The sequence below is a fragment of the Zingiber officinale genome, chromosome 10B (assembly GCF_018446385.1).
Source record: "Zingiber officinale cultivar Zhangliang chromosome 10B, Zo_v1.1, whole genome shotgun sequence".
Lineage (NCBI taxonomy): Eukaryota > Viridiplantae > Streptophyta > Magnoliopsida > Zingiberales > Zingiberaceae > Zingiber > Zingiber officinale.
The window spans coordinates 81,152,552-81,173,995 of record NC_056005.1 but is presented as its reverse complement, the minus strand read 5'-3'; the positions used below and the strand labels follow the sequence as shown (position 1 = coordinate 81,173,995).

Below are 21,444 nucleotides of genomic sequence, written 5' to 3'. Positions count from 1 at the left end.
CACGTATTTGCCTTGGTAGGTGTGCGTGAGCTCTTTCACCGCTCTATATAAGGAGCCTTATACTTCGCCGGAGGTACGCGTTCTACAATTTTTGGAGCCACTTCTTCACTGTTAGCTTGCCTGACTTGAGCGTCGGAGGGTTGCCGCCGCGAACCCCTTCCCGGCCCGACTTCTGTGCAGGTTTGTCGGAAGTTCGTACGACCCGTCGGAGATCTACATCAGCGACTCGGAGAGCGCCACGTGCCCAGCGTCCGTTGATTCAGCTTTCGAACAGGATCAACTGAGATAAAAGATAACCTTTCGAGGAGTAAGCAACCTCAATGCCCAGAAAGTAGCATAGTATACCCAAGTCTTTCATAACAAAATAATGAAACCAAGCATGAGGTACTTGTTTGAGACCATAAAGCACCTTACGAAGCCTGCAAACTTCACCAGGTTTGCGTGAAATACCAAGAGGAGGTGTCATATAAACTTCTTTATGAAGATCACCATTTACAAATACATTCTTGACATCCATCTAAGATATTCTCCATCGACAACTAGAAGCAACAACAATTAGAGTACGATCAGTAGTCATTTTTGTAACAGGAGCAAATGTTTCTTCATAATCAATGTCATACTCCTGAGAATAACCTTTAGCAATAAGATGAGCTTTATATCATTCGATAGATCCATCAGATTTAGTTATGATCTTATATACCCAACGAGAGCCAATAGTATATTTTCCTAGTGGCAATGGAACCAAATCCCATGTATGACTCTGATGCAAAGCAGTTAGTTCCTCATCCATAGTACTTTGCCAAAGTGGGTTACAAGCAACTTCTCTATAGGATTCAGGCTCAGAAAGACAATAAATAGATGCAATAAATGAAGCAAAAGAATGAGAATAACAAGAGTAAGCAAAATATGATAGTTTAGTATACTTACGAACACGAGTTGATTGACGACGATAGAGAGAAGGATCATCCGCAATCTCAGGAGATAATTGAGTAGTGGTAGAAGGAGGAACATGTGGAGCAGATATCTCGGGAACCAAAGTACTAGATTCAGTTGAACTACCAGTAGGATTTGTGGGTGAATCTTCTTTAGTATCGGTATTGAAAGGATTAATGCAAAGCACATCTGACTTTATCATATTATGTGAACTAGCCAGAATATAAAAGAATGGAATATGCTCAAGAAACACAATATGAAGAGAGACATACAATTTTTGACTAATGGGATCAAAGCAACAATATCCTTTTTAACTAACACCATAACCCAGAAAGACACAAAGAGTAGACCGAGAGGCTAACTTATTATGTTCTGCATGTGGACGAAGGACAAAGCTGTAGGACCGTTGGGCCGACTAGAAGGGGGGATTGAATAGTCTTGTAAAAAATAAATAAAAAAACTCTGTAAAACATAATTGACTAATAGAAACAAGATTTAAAGTAAGACTCAGAATATAATAAATATTAGTAAGAGATAAAGAAGAAGTAACAATTGAACCAACAGCTACTAATGACATAGGTGTACCATCAACAGTCACAATAGATATAGATGAATTGGGAGAAAAAGAAAGAAAAGATGATAAATTGGATGACATATGATGGGAGATACCAAAGTCCAAAATCCACAAGGATGAAAATATACCTGAAATACCGGACGACGACAAACCTATATGAGAGAAAGCTGACATGGCAGAGGGTTGTGAAGCAAGGAACTGTTGAAACTGCTTAAACATATATGAGTCAGATTTCCATGAAGCATCTGCATTACCAGACATGATGACAGAATGAATAATTCTTAGAATAATCAAACTGTAAGGATACACATTTGTATGATCCCCAAAAACTGATGTCAGGATGACCCGTTGTCACACAAAGAATCTAAGGAAGAAAAGAATGTCAAATGTAGAAATCAGTAGCACAGGGTGTCAGTGTCAAAATCAGTAGAAAAGGGTGTCAGTGCCAAAATCGACAACATAGGGCTTCAACACCAAAATCGATAGAAAAGAGCGTCAGCGTCGAAATTGGTAGAAAATAATGTCGGCGCCGAAACTGGTAGAACAGGACGTTAACGCTGAAATCGACAAAAAATAGATGTCGGCGTCGATATCAACAGCAGCATGACAGAAAATAGATGTTGACGCTGAAATCAATAGCAGCAGTAGGAGACGGCAGCGACAACAGAAAGCAATAATAGGGGGCAGTAGAAAAAATTAGATCAGAGAAATAGAACCGCTCTGATACCATATAGAAATTAAGAGAAGGAAAAAACTAACCATATTATTATATCTTAAAATTGATACAGATTATAAGATCTTATATAGTTAAGTTAAGAAACTCTAAACTCTATAAAAAAAAAGGAAAAAGTCCAAATTGTCCTAAAACTATAAACAAATAAATATATAATGTAACATGACCATCAATTGTTAGACGTTATCATCTAAGCAATTATGAATCCACATTAATGTCCATTCATTTCAGACTTAATAATTAATGTGTACGTACATACTTTAGCAGGCAAGAAACTAAATTGGAGTGACAAAATATTGGTTCACACTTTAGTAGTCAGGAAACTAAATTGGAGTGACAAAATATTGGTTGATCCTCTTGTGTAATTTTTATCTTAATCGGTTCAATATTCGACGTTGCGCTCACACACGACTCAATTAGATTGCAATTTGATCCTTAGATCTGTACCTCCTCCGAACGTGCATGTGAGAGAGCTTCTAACCCATACATATTCACAACATCAAAGACTGTGATTTAATATAAAATCAACCTTCATGCTTCAAAACTCTGAATGTGTGACCAAATTCCCAAACACATTCGAGTCTCTGTTTTTTTTCATCCAATTTGTCATTCATTCTTCCAATAAATCTATCAGAAAACAGAAAGCAATATTGATAATTAAGATTGAGATCAATTAAAGATGCACAGAAAATGATGTCTTACAAAAAAAAAAATAATGAGAATGAGAAGAAAAAAAATAAATCAGAATCAAAAGAGTTTGAAGTCAATTAGTGCTCATCACAAAGGAGGAGGGCTCCCCAACAAAGTAGCTAGCTTTGATCAGTGAACTCAGTCACCCTTGAAATATTTCCAAATAATGAATAAACAAGCTGAATGTTTGAGCTTTGTCACAGCTTATTCTTTGTGAAATCAATCAAAGTTGGATGATGAGCAGGAAGGAGAAGTCATGCATGCTTTAAACATCTTGGTTATCAGTGTCTGCTCCACTTGTGGAGGAGGGTTCATGTTGAGCTTGTGAATCTGCAAGAGTCCAGCAACAGATTAATCTTGTAAGAAAAAGAAAGAGATAAACAAACTCTGAGAAGATGATTAATTGATTACCCAGTGTTGAGTTCAGGGGTGGCATTGCATGTTGTGGGGCATGGAGTTGGAAGAAGTAATTGTGGGAAGAGGAAGGCATGGGCAAGCCTTCCATGTGAGGGGCAGGGTGCTGCATTAAAGGTGGCCTTGGGCCTGGTGGTGCCTGCAGGGGAGGGAAAGCTGCTGCCCTCTGAGACTGCATGGGGAACCCTAAACCCAGATTAGGGTAATGGGGTTGATAGGGCGAAGAGCCAACGTTTGTTGGTGAGGTTGGTCCGTAGAGCTGCGGGTAGTAGTAGGGTGCTGCTGCCATTTGAGAGGTGTACATTGCAGCCTGTAGGCACATTGCTAGTCAGTCATGAATGCATTAATCATGTCAGCCTAGTTGAATTTTTGCCAAATTTCCTACTTAACACCCACAAAGTTTAGATTTTATAATGCCCAGGAGAATAACAATTATTTGTGACTGAAATTAGAGAAGAATTATGGAAAAAAATAAGGTACAAGAAATCATCAAATGAACTAATGATAATATCTAACACCAACTTAAACAGAGAGAAATCATGACTCATAAAAGATCAAACTCCTAAATATTAAAAAAATAAAAAATACTAAAATAGTAAAAAGAAGTTAAAGCCTCTGAAAAAATCTTAAATAATATTTTTGAATATGAAACTTGGTCGGTTACGAGTTCCATCTTATAGTAAATATAGGTTTCTGAATGAGTTTCGATTAAAAAAAAATAAAAGATTACTCATTTTGATACCCAAATAAAAAAAATATAGCTCATTAAAATTTCAACCTCCCAAATTTTATTTCTTCTTCCATTCCTGATGGATGTACTTTTGTACTTAGAAATGGTTTAGCCTAAATCACTTTAAAAAAAATTAAAACAATGTTTATTTATAAATTTCTACCTAAAATACCTTGGTGCATTCTCAACTTTGAAATCAATTTTGACTAAAATTGTACTATTTTAGAGTTGATTTGGTCAAAAGAGCTATTTTGACCAAAGCTACTTCATTTTAAAGTTGTTTTAACTTTAAAATTGTTCCCAGGCTTATTGGAGCTACAATAGTGAAAGTCTTTGGAGTTGTTTTAATAGCTTTGGTCAAAACTGACCAAGGAAGTCATCTTCTAACTTTAATCTAATTTTGAAGTTACTTTATATAAAGCAGTTCTAAGATAATATTATTTGATAAATGTGGCAACAAAGAGATGCTCATCTCATACGGCTCTAATATCATCGATTGCATGGTAAAATATTGATAGATAAATTAAAATATATAGTAGACTCCTAGGTGAATGGAATATTTTTTCCTTGCAAAAAATGAACTCCATAAAAATTGAATCACCATCCAAATACCAACTGTACTAGCCCATGTGAGATAATATTATTTGATAAAGTAACTTATTTAAAAATAAAAAAGAAAAGAAAAATACTCTTTTAACTAGGATATGAATAGAAAAGGATGTTTCTCTAAGAACACATCCATAGTTTCATCCTTGAACTCTATGCCCAAAAAAAAGCAATCAAAATGGCTAGATTAAAACCACATTAAAAAATAATTTGATGCACGAAGCTCCTAAATTATATTGGATTTATTATACATAATTTTATCTTAAAATGTAAGAAGTTTTCACAATCCTAATCCATGAATTTAACAACTTTACTATAAGCTAGGACCACCATTAAAACCGATAAACCTAAATACATTAAAGTTTTCATATATATCTCAAAAAAAAAAATGCAGTAAGTAAAAACATGTGTAATAAAAGAGGGAGAGCACTAACTTGTTGGTATCCATACTCAGAAGGGTACGACGCCATGTACCTGCAATCACACAACAATTCCTCAGAATTTAAATCAGAAATCAACAAGAAGAAAATATTTTTTTAAAAAAAATAAATAAATAAGTGGAAAAATGGAGGGCCAAATTGAAATAAACAAATCTTTGGGTGCTGAAGTGAGAGCTGCTGGCTACAATAGCAAGGTTTTGCAGAATGGGACCCACTGAATGGTTGACAGACATTAATGACACCTGAGAGAAGCAGCCAACTTAGATTTTGCAGAGGAGAGGAGGATTGTGGATCGTGGATCGGGTCGAGTTGGATTCGATTGGAAAATAGTGCGGCGGGCAGTGGCCCCCACTCCTCTCGGCCAATGGGCTACAGAGCTGAGACTCACCCGTAGGGAGTCGGGTAGATAACTTGTGGGGCCACGTGAGCTGGCACTCTGCCATGGGTCGGCCCCACGCCCTGTGGCATGCTCCCTTCTTGCTGGATCCTCCCTGAAACAAAAGGGCATCGCCGATCTCAAACTGGAAGAACATTTTTGGAAAATAAACAAATTTAAAAAAAAAAAAAAATGAAAAGATTTTGCTGATCTTAAGAAACGATCCACTCGCGGATTTTGACTTTTTTGGATAGAAGATAAGAATGGAATTCGCATTGCGACTCATAATGAAAGTGACAAGATGATTTTTTTTTCCCTTTTTTAATGCCTTCTTTGGATCGTCGTCATCCCTGCGCGTTTGAGCTGGCATTTGAGTACTTTTTTGGGTGCTCTGTTCTTGCTGGCCGATTTGAGATATGATTTCGATGCGATTGCCGACGAAAGCAGAGATTTTGGCCGAGCTTTTGTTGAAAGAAACGCAAGTTTGATCTGATGGAGAGAAAAAGACCGTACCTTGCTGTCTCGGAGAGGTTCTCGGCCTGCCCATGGAGGCAATGTTGCAGTTGGCTCGCCGGCCGTCGATCACCGGGTTCTGGTCCGCCACCGCCCGCTGCGCCGCTTCCGGGTCGCGAAACGTCACCTGCTTTTTGACCAAGCGTTCAAAATTTCATTTTGTGGGAGATTAGTCGGAGTGGATCGAGATTAGCAACGGAGGAGGTGGAAAGAGAGAGAGAGAGAGAGAGAGTACGAAGCCGTAGCCTTTGGAACGGCCGGTGGCCTTGTCGGAGATGATGACGGCCTCGAGGATGTCGCCGAAAGGCTCGAAGTGGCGGCGAAGCTCCTCGGTGGGAGTCTCCCAGGCGAGGCCGCCGACGAAAACCTTGGTCCACGTGGTGTCGCCGAACCGTGACCGGTACTGCTGAGGGCTCGACGCCGACGAGGAAGACGAAGCCATGCGTGATCCTGAATACTCTTCCAACGTTGACTCCGGTGATGCATGAAGAAGAAGAAGATATCAGAAGCAAGATTCGATTTTGATTCGTCGCTTAGCTTCCGCCGCCGCCGCCGCTTCTTCCGCCATGAGATTCAGATTGGGATTTGGGAGGAGAAGAGAGGAAGAATCAAGATTCTGAACTAAAAAGGAAGAAGAAGAAGAAGCTCTGACGATGGCGATGATGATGAAGAAGCAGCCATGACCTCCTCTTCTCTTCTCTTCTCTTCTTAATGGCTGTCCTTCCTGTCGCCTGCTCCTTTCCTTATATACAATCTTGGTGTTTGACAGTTAAACAGATTATGAAATATATATATAATATGACTAAAAGATGTATTTTCCAAAATCATAGAAAAATATTATTTATTGGACAGTTGTTTGTTTTTTCGCATTTTCTTTACCTTTTCCTTTGTGTATTTTTTTTAACAATCCATGTAACTCTTGCCATCATATTATTCTTAAGGTGATCGGTCTGATTTGTGAAAATTTTTTATAAGTAAATTTAAAAAGTATAGATGACTCTTAACGTGCTACCTTAGTATCACGGGTAGTTCGAGTATTGCAGATAAAATCAAACCCTTGTTACATAGGAAAAACATCCGTCATTTACCATCACATTGTGTATTTCACCGAATAGAAGTTAACTAGATAATTAACCCTTAAGAGAGATTAAGAGTTTAGTTTAATGTGTTGATTAGCAAAAGGGTGGTGGAGAAGGTGGGTGTTTGACTCTTTTTCTAGGGTTTTTGGTGGGTCTTCATGCTCTTGGAGCATGCCACCTTTGAACATGGCCAACTGTGCCACAGCAAACACTTAATTGTATTATAAAAAGCTAATGAGTTGTAATTCCTCTTAATTAAATGTTTTATAAACTCCTAGTCGATCACAATTTGACTTGGGGATTCACTTTTGCCACTATATATTGAAGGTCAATACTGTGTAATTTACATTAATTGGATCTAATGAATTTTATTTTCATAAAACATTGTTATGAACACTTTAATTGTAAGGCCTCATCGTTTATCAATGCGTCAAAATAGTCTCGAACACAAATACATATGTAAACGAGTTGAGCCAACTTATTCGATGAGAAAATTAAGTCAAGTTATGTAGAGCTTATTGAATGATTGTTTAAGATTGGGTTTATTATTTTTCTTTAAGTTTGAATTTGATTTAAGCTTAACTAGAATGGACTTCGTTAAGATATTATTGAGTTCTTAATTCGAACTTATTTATTTGTTTAAATTTTTTGCATTTTAAAGTTTAGTTGGTTAGTTAGTAAATTTATTTATTTATTCACTTTATGAGATTCTTTGTTTATTTATAAGTTTGGTAAGAATTTTATTAATAAATATGATTCATAAATTTTATTTGTAGATATTATAGCAATTCTTGGTATTTGTTCATGAACATTAATGAATTAAATATTAATTTATGTATTTATGATTATTTATTTAGTTTAATATGTTATTTAAACTTATTCATTTAATTGACTTTATATATATTGAATAAACATAAATAAATTCTTACCAAACTTAGCACTAAACTTACTAACATTTCATTCATTTAACCCCAAAAGCAAATATCCACTTACCAAGGTAATTAAAGCTAGAGAGATGGCGAGCTTAACCAGGCAACGATTAATGTGTGTGACTTTGGTAGAGAACACAAGGGTCATAATATTTTTTTAATTGGCACTAAGTATCTAATTTACCTCAACTAATCCTACGATGACTAGTCTAGTCCCACAAAAGTTTTCCACCAACTACTAGAGTAAATCGGAAAGTACTCACAATGGATGGTCCATTGGTTCAACATTCTTAGGTCAACCACCCATTAAAGGAAATTTATTTATTAATTCGCGGAAATTGGGAATCAATCCTTTGATGCCTAGAAAACTAAGAAAACACCTATCTTTGCATCATTGTCCCAGGGGCAAATTTAACACAAGGCCCACAACATTGAACATACACTATTTGAAATTTTGTTAGTTTATCCATCATGGTTAACCAAAGAGTGTACAAAGAACTAGGAGTACGTTAGATTGTTGAGAGGCTAGAGATCGGGGAGGGGAGTTGTTATGACATGTATGAAATAGAAGGGGAGTAAATAGCTTGCTTTGCTTCTTTGAACTTTAATTGCAGGGAAAAACTCGAATCTAAACTTTCAATCACTAACACTTTCGATTTTACTTGGTATTCACCTCCTCGAGATGATGAATCCAAGAATCCACTTCTCACACTCACAGATCCACTATAAATGCCTCCTTGGAAACTTTTCGAAGGTAAAGAAGCTTCATATAACCTTGAGCACAAAGATACAATAAGAAAATAAGAATGCAAATACATAATACAATTAAGCACAACTTTAGAGGAAATACAATGAGGAACCTTGCGTTGCTGGCTCTTTTCTTGTTTTGGATTGTCTCTTGGTAGATGGAAATACAACAACACTTTGCTCCAAAAACTCACAAGAAACAGCTACATTAAAACATCATGAAATCCTCTTTTCTAGGGTTTCTCTCAGGCTAAAAAATGTCTCCCAACCGATTGGCCTTACCCCCAATCAATTGCCAAGTCAGATGGACCATTCAAAACCTGTATAACAGCTCTTTTTCGCTCGTTTAATCGATTGGTGAGTTATGTCAATCAGTTGACAACTTCTAATTGATTAACCTAATTGATTCAGAAGCTTTTTATTTTTGCAAAAATCACTCCCAATCGATTAGCCTAATCAATTGTCTTAACCCAATCGATTGTTTCAATCGATTCCAACACCTTCTGTGCTCTCACAAAAACCTTCAATCGATTGCCCTAACCGATTCCAAGACTTCCTGTTATCTCATGAAAAGACTCTCAATCGATTCAAAACCCTTTTGTTCGTGGAGAAAATAGTGTCTAATCAATTGCTCCAGTCGATTCCAGTTGTTCTATTTTCACGAAACAACTTCCCAATTGATTGATGATTGGTGTTGTTCAATCAATTAAGCCAATTAATTTGAGGTGCAAAACTCGAGAGTTCAGGTTTAGGGTTTGCCAAGTCCACAAATTGATTGCTAACCCTAATTTCATCTTTTCAAAGCTGAATCCGCGTGTTAACTGGTATTTGGTTGACCTCAAAATCTACTAGGACTTTCTTTGCTCAACATTCAGTCATCTATGACCTATTGAGACTTATCGTTGCCCAGCATCCGATCAATCTTGACCTACCAGTAGAGGTGAGCATTCGATTAACTCAGTCAATAACCGAACTGAATTAACTAAAAATCGATTTAATCAATTTAATTTTGGCTAATCGAACCGAACCGAAGTTTTGCTAAAATTGAATTAACAAAATCGAATTAAAAATAAATTATTTCGGTTAACACCGAATTAACTAAAGTTGTTTAAAAAATAATAAAAAAATATATACAAAATTAAGAATTGAATTTGATTTTTTTTATCATAATTCGGCCTTAAAATAACAAAAATTACAAACAATATTAAATATAAAATATTAAACAAATATTATAAATTATATATAAAGCGTAATAAATTACAAACAATATTAAATTTTATTTTTTTATAATTCTGTTATCCGAATTTTTTAACTCGAAAATCAAAATCGAACCGAAGTAACTAAATTAATCGATATTTTAAAAATTAAAATTAAAATTTTGAATTGACTGAATCAATTTTTCTAATTAAATTAGTTGCACGCCCCTACCTGATAGGGCTTTCTCATCAAGTGTTCGATTCTCTTTGACCCACTTAGATTTTCCTCATCGAGTGTCTAGTCCCCCTTCACTCACTTAGATTTTCCATCTCGTGCCAAGTGTCTAGTCAACTTTTAACTCGTTTGAACTTTTCTTTGCTAACTTTTTGTTATCATCAAGTGTTCGGTTCTCCTTGACTTACTTGGAACTTTCCCTTACTAACTTTTCCATTAGACTTCTTTTCCCAAACTCTAGTTAAGACTAGTCACTTTGTAGACTTCTTACCTACCTAACCTCCAGTTAGAACTTTTCTTTGTCTAACCTTCAGTTAGGACAAATTACTCGGTAAACTTTTCACCTACCTAACTTCAGTTAAAACTTTCCCTTGCCTAACTTCTAGTTAAGACTTCCTTTACCTAAATTTCAGTTAGGATTTTTCCATTGTCTAACCTTCAGTTAGGACTTTCTATTACTTAATCTCCAGTTAAGACTTTCCAAATCAAATATTTGGTTCTCTTCGACCCACTTAATTTCTCTCTTACATATTATTAAATATTAAAATTAAATTTCGAATCAACCAAAATTTAATTAACTTAGTCAACCTTAATCCGAATTTGATTACATCAAACAGAAGTAAATATTTATCATTCATTTTCTTGCTAATTGATACTGCAATTCATTTTCTTGTTTCATATGCCATACAGTTATTACAATCTATTGACATTAAATCAATAGCTCTTTTTTTCACAATTTTTCATCGTTGACCAGTCAACTAACCTAAACTAGCAATTGGCTCAATATTCTTTAGTAGACTGATCATTCAATTGATCCTCAAGTAAAAACATTTTGTTTGAGCCTAAATTGACTACATAGTTGACTCAAGTTCTAGTCATCTGAAAGACTCATTCTATTAAATGTACCTTTGATTCTGATCACTTTGGTTGAGTCATTTCCTAAGTCTAGTCATTTCACCTCTGTGACTTTACCGTGCCAGAAAGTCTTAGCTTCCAGATCTTCCCCAAGAGATCTGGCTTTTGGGATTTTATTATCATCTGGTTCTCCTTTTAACGTAACGAAATATCTAATTCTTCACGTACTTAAACTTAATTCTTAACCTAATTAAACTTCTATTTATCAAGTATTTAGTCTTCAACTTATTTAACCTTCTATTTACCAAGTATCTAGTCCTCTATCCACACAGTCCTTTACCAACTTGATTTTTCACTTGTCAACTATCGGATCCTTCATTTATTAAATATATAATCCTATTTTCATTTGCACTTGCAATGATGTTAACCTAACATGCCCTTATCCTTTTGACACACATATAAGAAATTACAATATTATTCTAACTTAAACTTTGCACAAATATCGAAATCATATGCTTAAGGGTATAACTACACCAACAATACTATGTTAACTGCAACAACAATACTAACTATGTTTACATGGTAGAGTGGAAAGTAAAACTAAAGAAAAATTTTTATAGCGAAAAGTTTTTGTCATTTATTTCATTAAAATTTTAAGCGAGAAGAGCAATATAATCCATCAGTGGATGATTTTAGAGTCAAAATCGAGCACCTCAAATTTGAACGAAAAGCAATGAATGGAAAAAAATGATGCGCATGCCCCTTTTCATTCATAAAATTATACCATATATAAAAAAATAACGCATGTACCCTTTTTAATTCACAAAATTATATCATATCTTAAAAATGACGCATGCACCTTTTTTCAATTATAAAAATTACACCACATATACTCACCTTCCTCAATCAAGGTAAACAAGTATATAGAGGAAGAGATTTATTTCTCTTTCTATTCTCTTCCCATGCCCATAGATTTATTTCATCTATCCATTATTCACTCCTTCATATAAAGAGAGCATAAACCTGTACTAGTGACTTTTCTAGAGTCCATCAAGCAATACCAATAAGTTGTATTAGAACTGTAAGAAATTAGAGCGCTAAACACACGAAAGTGCAGCGGAAAACATCTAATTCCTCCAAAAGATTCATGCGAAAGGAAACCATATACTAAGATTTACATGAGAGAGAGTTATACCTTTGTTGTGTGCCCTTCGCAATCCTAACAGAAACATTTCTTTAGATGCAGATCTTAGCGCGATCAAGTGGTCGCGCCTCTATGGTATCCACACGAACAAGTCTCGTTTGTCTCACAAACTCACAAAGTGGAGAATGAAACAACCAAAGGTTGTGCTAGCAACCCTTCTTGGAAGTTTCGGCCAAGTGAAGGGAGGAGGAGGAAGAGCAAGAACACCAAAAACTCATCATGAAAATGAATCCAAAAACCCCCTTTTATAGATTCATGAAATTGCCTTATGCCTTAATGTCAATTGCCTTAATTGTCATTAATATTTGCCTTCATCCAATGAATCCAATGCATGAGCAATTCAAATTATTCACTCTTCATCCAATGTATGAGTAATTCAAGTTGTATACTCCTCTTTCTTCATGAATTCAAATTCATGAAATCACTTAATAAGTCCAACTCATTAATCATCGATCCAATTGACTCAATAAGTCTAATTCAAATTTGACTCAATCTAATAGTTAGATCCAATTGAGTCTAACTCAATGAGTCTAATTTGAATTAGATTTAATCCAATGATCCATCATATGAATCTATCTCTATTGACTTGTTCTTTATGTGTGACACAATAGGTTCTCGTAATGTTGACAATGTATTCAAATAAACATTTAGATACATAAGCAATGAGTGTCATCTAGCAAGATATCATTGCTACCCAAGTGACGAGAGTGTCGAGATTCGACTTAACCTTTCCATGACTATTATCTTTTATTACTCAATCCTTCTATCCTTGATATCTAGATTGATCAATGAGGCATATATCATGTCATCCTCTTATCAATCTTTGTGTTTCTTGATCTCTAAGTAGACACACTCAATCAAATAAGCTCAATATCGCATATTGACTCATTTAAGCATGACCATGCATTCTTGTGTCCTACTAGTTAAGGGGCCCACAGATATCACTTCTATTATATGGAACGGATAGATCTCATCTACATCACTCACTTCCCTCCGCATAACTTATTGCATACCAGTGATCGACTTTATGGTTCACCCTGTTACGGGTGACGTTTGTCGATACCAAAGTATACAACTCTTTATGTAGGGAACCGTAGTGACTTCAAATCTAAGGACTATTCATACTAATACTCACATGAAAATATTTACAACACTTATATAACGATCCATGAAACATTCTCATGACGGGTCATTCAGTATATATTCTCTAATATGTACTCATGTGTCAACTTAATATCTCATATCCATGACTTTTGAGATTAAGTCATCCGTTGACCTACATATTAGTCTTAACGCATTAATATTGTCCTTGCATATTAATGCTTGATTAGGAATAGTTAAGAGTAGTGTTCTATATATATCTACAATATCTCACTATCAATTCAATCAATTGATATGTTATAGATTAGAACCTCCTACTTTAGGACATTATTATATTTATTCATTTGACACTGAATTGAAGTAAATATAATAACCAACTTTACCTCTATTAATAATGAAATATGACATAAAAGGAGCCCTTTACATTCATCTTATAATTGGTACTAGGGCTAATACTAACAATCTTCCACTAGCACTAGTGTTAATCACTGAAATATCTAATACCTAGTGACCTAGTATGATCATCATGCTTCCTCTGTGCCAAAGCCTTAGTCAAGGGATCTGCAATGTTAACATCGGTTGGTACTCTTTATATCCTCACATCTCATCTATCGACAATCTCTCGAATGAGATGGAACTGCTATAGTATGTAATACCTAGCACCACCATTTAAACAAAATACATACCCTAACTGCAATCTAGAATCATCCCTATCAGTTTGGAAGCTAGCATCAGTGTAACCCTTTACAGCAAGCTCTTCATCACCTCTAAAAATCAAGAAATAATCTTGAGTCCTTCTGGAGTACTTAAGAATATTCTTGACTGTTGTCTAGTGACCTTCACTTGGATTTGACTGGTATCTGCTCATCATGAATGCATACAAGACATCTGGGCAAGTACAAAGCCTGACGTACATGATAGACCTTATAGTAAATGCATAAGAAATCTGATCCATGTGGTCCCTTTCTTCCTTAGAAGAGGGACATTGAGTCTTCAAAAGACTTACACCATGTGGCATTGGTAGGAATCCCTTCTTGGAATTCTGCATGGCGAAACGATTAAGCACTATATCAATGTATGTACTCTGACTTAGACCAAGCAATCTCTCATATCTATCTCTATATATCTTGATGCCTAAAATGTAGGTTGCTTCACCTAAGTCTTTCATTGAAAAATAATTCCCAAGCCAAGTTTTCACTGACTGAAGAGTAGAGATATCATTTCCAATGAGAAGTATGTCATCTACATACAATATGAGAAAGATGACTGTGCTTCCATTAACCTTCTTGTAGACATAAGGTTTATCTTCATTCTTAATGAAAACAAACATCTTGATTGCATCATCAAATCGAAGATTCCAGCTTCTAGAAGCTTGCTTCAATTCATAAATAGATCTTTGCAACTTACAAACCTTTCCAACATTTTTTGGATCTAGAAACCCTCAGGTTGTGTCATGTACACATCCTTGAGGAGATTTCCATTAAGAAATATAATTTTGACATCCATCTGTCAAATCTCATAATCATAGTAAATAGCAATAGCAAGCATGATCCAAATGGGCTTGATCATCGCAACTGGTGAACAGGTTTTATCATAGTGTATACCATGAATTTGCTTGAATCCTTTACCTACCAATCTACCTGTATAGGTATGCATATGTCCATCCATGTCAGTCTTCACCTTGAAGACTTACTTACACCCAATGAGTTTGATTCCTTCAGGTGGATCAACCAAAGTTCATACTTGGTTAGTGTACATGGATTCCATTTTGGATCTCATGGTCTCTAGCCATTTCTCAAAATATGGGCCCTGTACAACTTTCTAATAAGATGTAGGCTCATTGAGACCAACTAGCACTACATCACTGTTGTCAGACAAGAGAAAAGAATATCTCTCAGGTTGACGACCGGTCATATCAGATCTGCGTAGAGCTTGTGCTACTTGAACAGGTTGTTTCTCCATAACTTCTTGTGGTGTAACAAAATCATGATCCATAACATCTTATGGTATCTATTCAGTTTCCATCAAGGCATTGGTGCTAGTTTGTGTATCTTAAATTTCTTCAAGATCAACTTTACTCCCACTAGTTTTTCTAGAAACAAATTCCCTTTTTAGAAAGACACTAGTTCTGGCAACAAACACTTTGCCTTGTATGGGATTATAAAAGTAATATCCCTTTGTTTTCTTAGGATATCCTATAAAATAGCACTTGTCTGATTTGGGTCCTAGTTTATCTAAGACTTGTCATCAAACGTAAGCCTCACAACCTCAAATATTCATGAAAGATATTTTGGGACTCTTCCCAGTCCATATTGTATATGGTGTCTTTATGATGACCTTAGATGGAACACGGTTAAGTGTAAAAGAGGTTGTCTCTAGGGCATATCCTTAGAAGGAAGTAGGAAGTTTTGTTTGACTCATTATCGATCGTACCATATTTAATAAAGTATGATTTCTCCTTTCTGATACACCATTCCATTGTGGTGTTCCAGGTGGAGTGAGTTGAGATATAATCCCACACTCAACGAGATGATCATGAAATTCTTGGCTAAGGTATTCCCCACCTTGATCTGATCGGAGCATCTTAATACTCTTACCAAGTTGATTTTGTACTTCATTCTTGAATTCTTTGAACTTTTCAAAGGATTCAAATTTGTGTCTCATGAGATACACATAGTCATACCTACTGAAATCATTAGTAAAAGTAATGAAGTAATGGTAGTCTCCTCTAGTTGCTATTCTGAAAGGGCCACATACATCTGTATGTATAAGTTCTAACAAGTCATTAGCTCTTTCGCTATGTCCACTAAATGAAGTATTTGCCATCTAGCCTTGAAGACAAGATTCACATGCCTCATATAATTCAAAATCAAATGAGTCTAAAAGTCCATCCTTATGGAGTTGGGATATGTGACTCTCATTTATGTGACCCAAGCGACAATGTCAAAGATATGTTTGGTTCAAATCATTAGACTTGAATCGTTTGGTATTTATGTTATAGATTGAGTTGTCAAAGTCTAGAACATAGAGTTCATTCATAAGATGTGCACTACAATAGAACATTTTATTGAAATAAACGGATCAACATTTGTCCTTTATTACAAATGAGAATCCTTTCTTGTCCAAACAAGAAACAGAGATGATGTTCTTAGTTAAGACAGACACATAACAACACTCTTCAAGTTCTAAAACAAGTCCAGTGGACAAAGATAAGGAATATGTTCCTACAACTATATCAGCAACTCTTGCGTCATTACCTACTCGTAGGTCCACTTTGCCCTTTGTCAATGATCTACTATTTCTTAGCCTCTGCACATTAGTACAAATGTGAGATGCACACTCAGTATCTAATACCCAAGAAGAAGAAATAGATAGATAGACTTCTATAACATATATACCTGAGACAGAAGTTTCACTTCTCTTCCTTTTCACTTCCTCTAGGTATAATTTGCAGTTCCTATTCCAATGTCCGGTCTCACTACAATGGAAGTAGGTTCCTTCCTTAGTTACCCCGCCTTTAGGTTTCAGTGCATGAGTCTTGCCTTTATCTTTGGCTTGGGTCTTACCCTTACCTTTAGGCTTCCACTTGCCTTTGCTCTTTGGCACTATCAAAATGGTACTAGGCTTTGCCTTCTTAAGGTTGAGTTCAACAATTCTCAACATACTCAACATCTCAGGCAGTGATTTTTCAATTTTATTCATGTTATAGTTCATAACAAATTGACTGTAGCTCTCGGACAATGACTGCAGAATAAGGTTAATGGTCAATTGACCTTGTGGGAATCCCAACTTTTGTAGATTCTTCACATACTCAATCATTTTGAGCATATAAGGCCCTACGAGACTTTCTTCTTGCATTCTGCATTGAAATAGAGTCTTGAAGATCTCAAATATCTCATGCCTTTCTTGTCTTTGATATAGTTGTCTAAGATGTTCAACCATATCATAAGCATCCATGTTCTCATGTTGCTTTTGAAGCTCAGGGGTTATGGTAGTGAGCATAAGACATGATACATCTAATGCATCATCTTGATACTTCTTATAAGCATCCTTATTAGCTCTAGTGGTAGTAGTGGAGGGTGCTTTAGGAATGGACTGCTCTAGGACGTACAGTTTTCTTTCTTACTTAAGAATTATTCTAAGGTTTCTATACCAGCCCAGGAAGTTAGCTCCATTGAGCTTGTCCTTATCAAGGATAGATCGCAGAGAGAGTGTATTCAACATACTAGACAACATGGTAATCTACAATAATAAAATGTAGAAATCAGTATCATATTTAGATCATTTAATTAGGACTTTAATTAAATGATTCTCCCACTGAATTCTAAAGCTTGGTAAGAGCAAGCACTACTAGCTCTAAACCTAGGAGCAAAGATATTCATGTGGGACAAGATTCATATTATATCGCATCTTGAGTTAGCTTTGGCTAATCACACAAGACTTAGTATAACATAGGTAGACAACATTTACCAATTACATCGTATGTAACTCTTGGATCATTGTGTGGACAAGACTATTTGTTCATTTGTCCATCTTATGAAATTTACATTATAACACATCTTGAGTTAGCTTTGGCTAATCGCCCAACACTAGTATAATTGAATTACATCATATGGAATATGTCTCTATGTTCTCAATCCAATTGAGGTAACTTAGTTGAGTCACATCCAAAGTCCAATAGTCGGATATCACTATCATTCTGTCACACTCTACCAAGATAAAATGAGTCACTTTACTTTGTAAACCTAACTACAAATGATCGAGGTAGTAGTGAGTACCGAACTTTGGTAGGCATATTTAAAAAGACCTAATTATGATTAAACTACACATGTATCGCATACAATTATAGCATATCATGGCATACAACACATATATGCATAAATAAAACTTGACATGGTTATGGCCCTATTTTTCTATGATCCTCTCAAGCCAATGAGAAGATCGTAAGGTCAACCTAGGTCAAAACATCTTCTCCAAGTGCTTCACCCAATATTTTGAGGTTTATAAATTTTGGAAAGTGAACCTCAAAATATTGGTTGAAAAACATGTTTGATGCCATAATTATGATTTGGAGATCGATACGAACGCATATAATCTCGTTTCATGTCATTCTGAGGTCATTAAATCATGCATTAGTATTTTTATCATATTTTTTCTAATTTAAAAAAATAGAAATTTGGGACAAACTTTGAAGTTTGCCCCAGATTTGGGATGAACTTCAAAGTTTGTCCCAAAATTCAATTTCCTTAAAAAATTAAAATAAATTCTTTCTAAAAATAAAAACTAGCTTTAGAGAGCTCGTAATGACATGAAACAAATTTCTATGTGCACGTATCAATCTCATGACCATATTGTGGCCTCAAATATTTTTTTCTCCCTATAAAATTAGATCTGTAATTTTTGAATATCAAAATGACTTTAACATTTTCAAACTCTAACTCTTTTTTTACTAAGTCATAGGTTTTATAAATTTGATCTATTCATTTTAATTATGGAAAACTATATTAGGCTTTTTTTAGTTCACTAATGTGGTCATGAGATCGATACGAGTACATAAAAATTTGTTCCATGTCATTCCGAGCTCTCTAGGGCTATTTTTTATTTTTTGAAAGAATTTATTTTGATTTTTTAAGAAAATTAAATTTTGGGATGAACTTTAAAGTTCATCCCAAATCTGGGATAAATTTCAAAGTTCATCCCAGATTAAGGACAAATTTCAAAGTTCATCCCAAAATTCTATTTTTTTTAAATTAGAAAAAATATGATAAAAATATAGATGCATGACCTAAAGACCTCAGAATGACATAAAACGAGATCCTATGCGTTCGTATCGATCTCCTGATCACAATGATGGTCTCAAATATTTTTTTCACCCAATATTTTGAGGTTTATAAATTTTGGGAAGTGAAATGTTTAATTGTTGATAAAAAAAAGTTATGAACCTCAAAATATCGGGTGAAAAAATGTTTAAAGTCATCATTGTGATCAAGAGATCGATACGAATGCATAGGATCTCGTTTCATGTTATTCTAAGGTCTTTAGATCATGCATCCATATTTTACTAATTTAAAAAAAAATAGAAATTTAGGACGAACTTTGAAGTTCGTCCCTAATCTAGGATGAACTTTGAAGTTTGTCCCAGATTTGGGACGAACTTCAAAGTTTGTCCCAAAATTAAATTTCCTTAAAAACTTAAAATAAATTCTTTTAAAAAATAAAAACTAGCCCTAGAGAGCTCAGAATAACATGGAACAAATTTCTATATGCACGTATCGATCTCATGACCATATTAGTGGCCTCAAATATTTTTTCCTCCCAATAAAATTAGATCCGTAATTTTTGAATATCAAAATGACTTTAACATTTTCAAACTCTAACTCTTTTTTTACTAAGTCATAGGTTTTATAAATTTGATCTATTCATTGTAATTATGGAAAATTATATTAGGTTTTTGAGTTCACTAATGTGGTCATGAGATCGATACGAGAATATAAAAATTTGTTCCATGTCATTCCGAGCTCTCTAGGGCTAGTTTTTATTTTTTGAAAGAATTTATTTTGATTTTTTAAGGAAATTAAATTTTGGGATGAACTTTAAAGTTCATCCCAAATCTGGGATAAATTTCAAAGTTCATCCCAGATTAGGGATAAATTTCAAAGTTCATCCCAAAATTCTATTTTTTTTTAAATTAGAAAAAATATGATAAAAATATGGATGCATGACTTAAAGACCTCAGAATGACATAAAACGAGATCCTATGTGTTCGTATCGATCTCCTGATCACAATGATGACCTCAAACATTTTTTCACCTAATATTTTGAGGTTTATAAATTTTGGGAAGTGAAAATTTTAATTATTGATAAAAAAAGTTATGAACCTCAAAATATCGGGTGAAAAAAATGTTTGATGCCATTATTGTGATCAGGAGATCAATACTAACATATATGATCTCATTTCAAGTCATTCCGAGGTCTTTAGATCATGCATCCATATTTTTTCTAATTAAAAAAATATACATTTGGGATGAACTTTGAAGTCCGTTCCTAATCTGGGACGAACTTTGAAGTTTGCCCCAAAATTCAATTTCCTTAAAAAATTAATATAAACTCTTTCAAAAAATAAAAATTAGCTCTAGAGAGCTCGGAATGACATGGAATAAATTTTTATGTGCATGTATTGATCTAATGACAATAATATAGTGGCCTCAAATATTTTTTTCCTCCCAATAAAATGTAAAATACTGAAAATAGACGAATATTAATAAGGGAATTTTCTGGAATTTTTAGAAATTTTTCGGGAATTTTTCGAAGCTCGTATGGACGAGTTAACGGGGACAAAAATGGGGCCCGGAAAAGCCTGTTTAGGCTACCCATTTAAGCGAGGAAATGCTTATATTCTTAATTCTTTTTCTATTTCCTTTTCTTTAGTTTTTATTTCTTCTTTTCCTCGTTGAAAACTCGCACCCGAGTTCTCCCCGCGTGCCCTAGCCTCCCTCCTCGCACCCGAGCCATTCCGACGCCGTCCTTCCTTTCTCCTCCTTGCCCTAACCGCCGGCGGCGGTTACTCCTCCTCGAGCATACAACCCCTCCGCCGAGCCCTCCTCTTCATCTTCTCCTCTTATCTGTGAAGCCGAGCCCTCCCGCCTAGCGCCGATCGCCTCTGTGCCTAGCGTCACCGCCGACGCCGACTCCGGATTTTCCCCTCCCTTCCTCTGGTCCGACGAGACACCGCCGGCCTTCCTTCTGCCGACTCCACCGTCTTCGACCCTAGCGCCGACCGTCCCTTTCACTGGAGAGTCGAGCCCTAGCCTCAGCCGCGACACCCATCTCTTCGGCGACATCTGAGCACAGCCGACCGCCGTCCCTCTCTGCCCTAGCGCCCGTTCACTAGCATCCAGCGGCAAGTCTTTCTTCCATCTCTCTACTGCCTCCACATCGTCTCCCTCACTGTGGTCACGCGTCCTGTGCCCTACCTCCGAACCTTGCCTCCTCCTCAGAGCAGGAGTGGTTCGGCAGTGTGACAGCAAGGTAAGATGATTAGGTTGTTGTTGCATTGTGATCTCCATTTTGATCTCATGTTTGATGTCCG

The 21,444-nt window shown here is 35.6% G+C and overlaps 1 protein-coding gene across 1 annotated transcript; it reads right to left on the bottom strand.

Moving 5' to 3' along the window:
* Positions 1-2,870: 2,870 nt before the first annotated feature.
* On the bottom strand, positions 2,871-6,730 carry LOC122029972 (RNA-binding protein 38-like). Its single transcript, XM_042589115.1, has 6 exons — positions 6,245-6,730; positions 6,010-6,136; positions 5,509-5,611; positions 5,115-5,154; positions 3,342-3,654; positions 2,871-3,260 (listed from the first exon to the last, which is right to left on the bottom strand). The coding sequence occupies exons 1-6, from the start codon at positions 6,449-6,451 to the stop codon at positions 3,196-3,198; spliced, it is 855 nt and encodes a 284-aa protein (XP_042445049.1). The 5' UTR covers positions 6,452-6,730; the 3' UTR covers positions 2,871-3,195.
* Between the last annotated feature and the right edge of the window lie 14,714 nt (positions 6,731-21,444).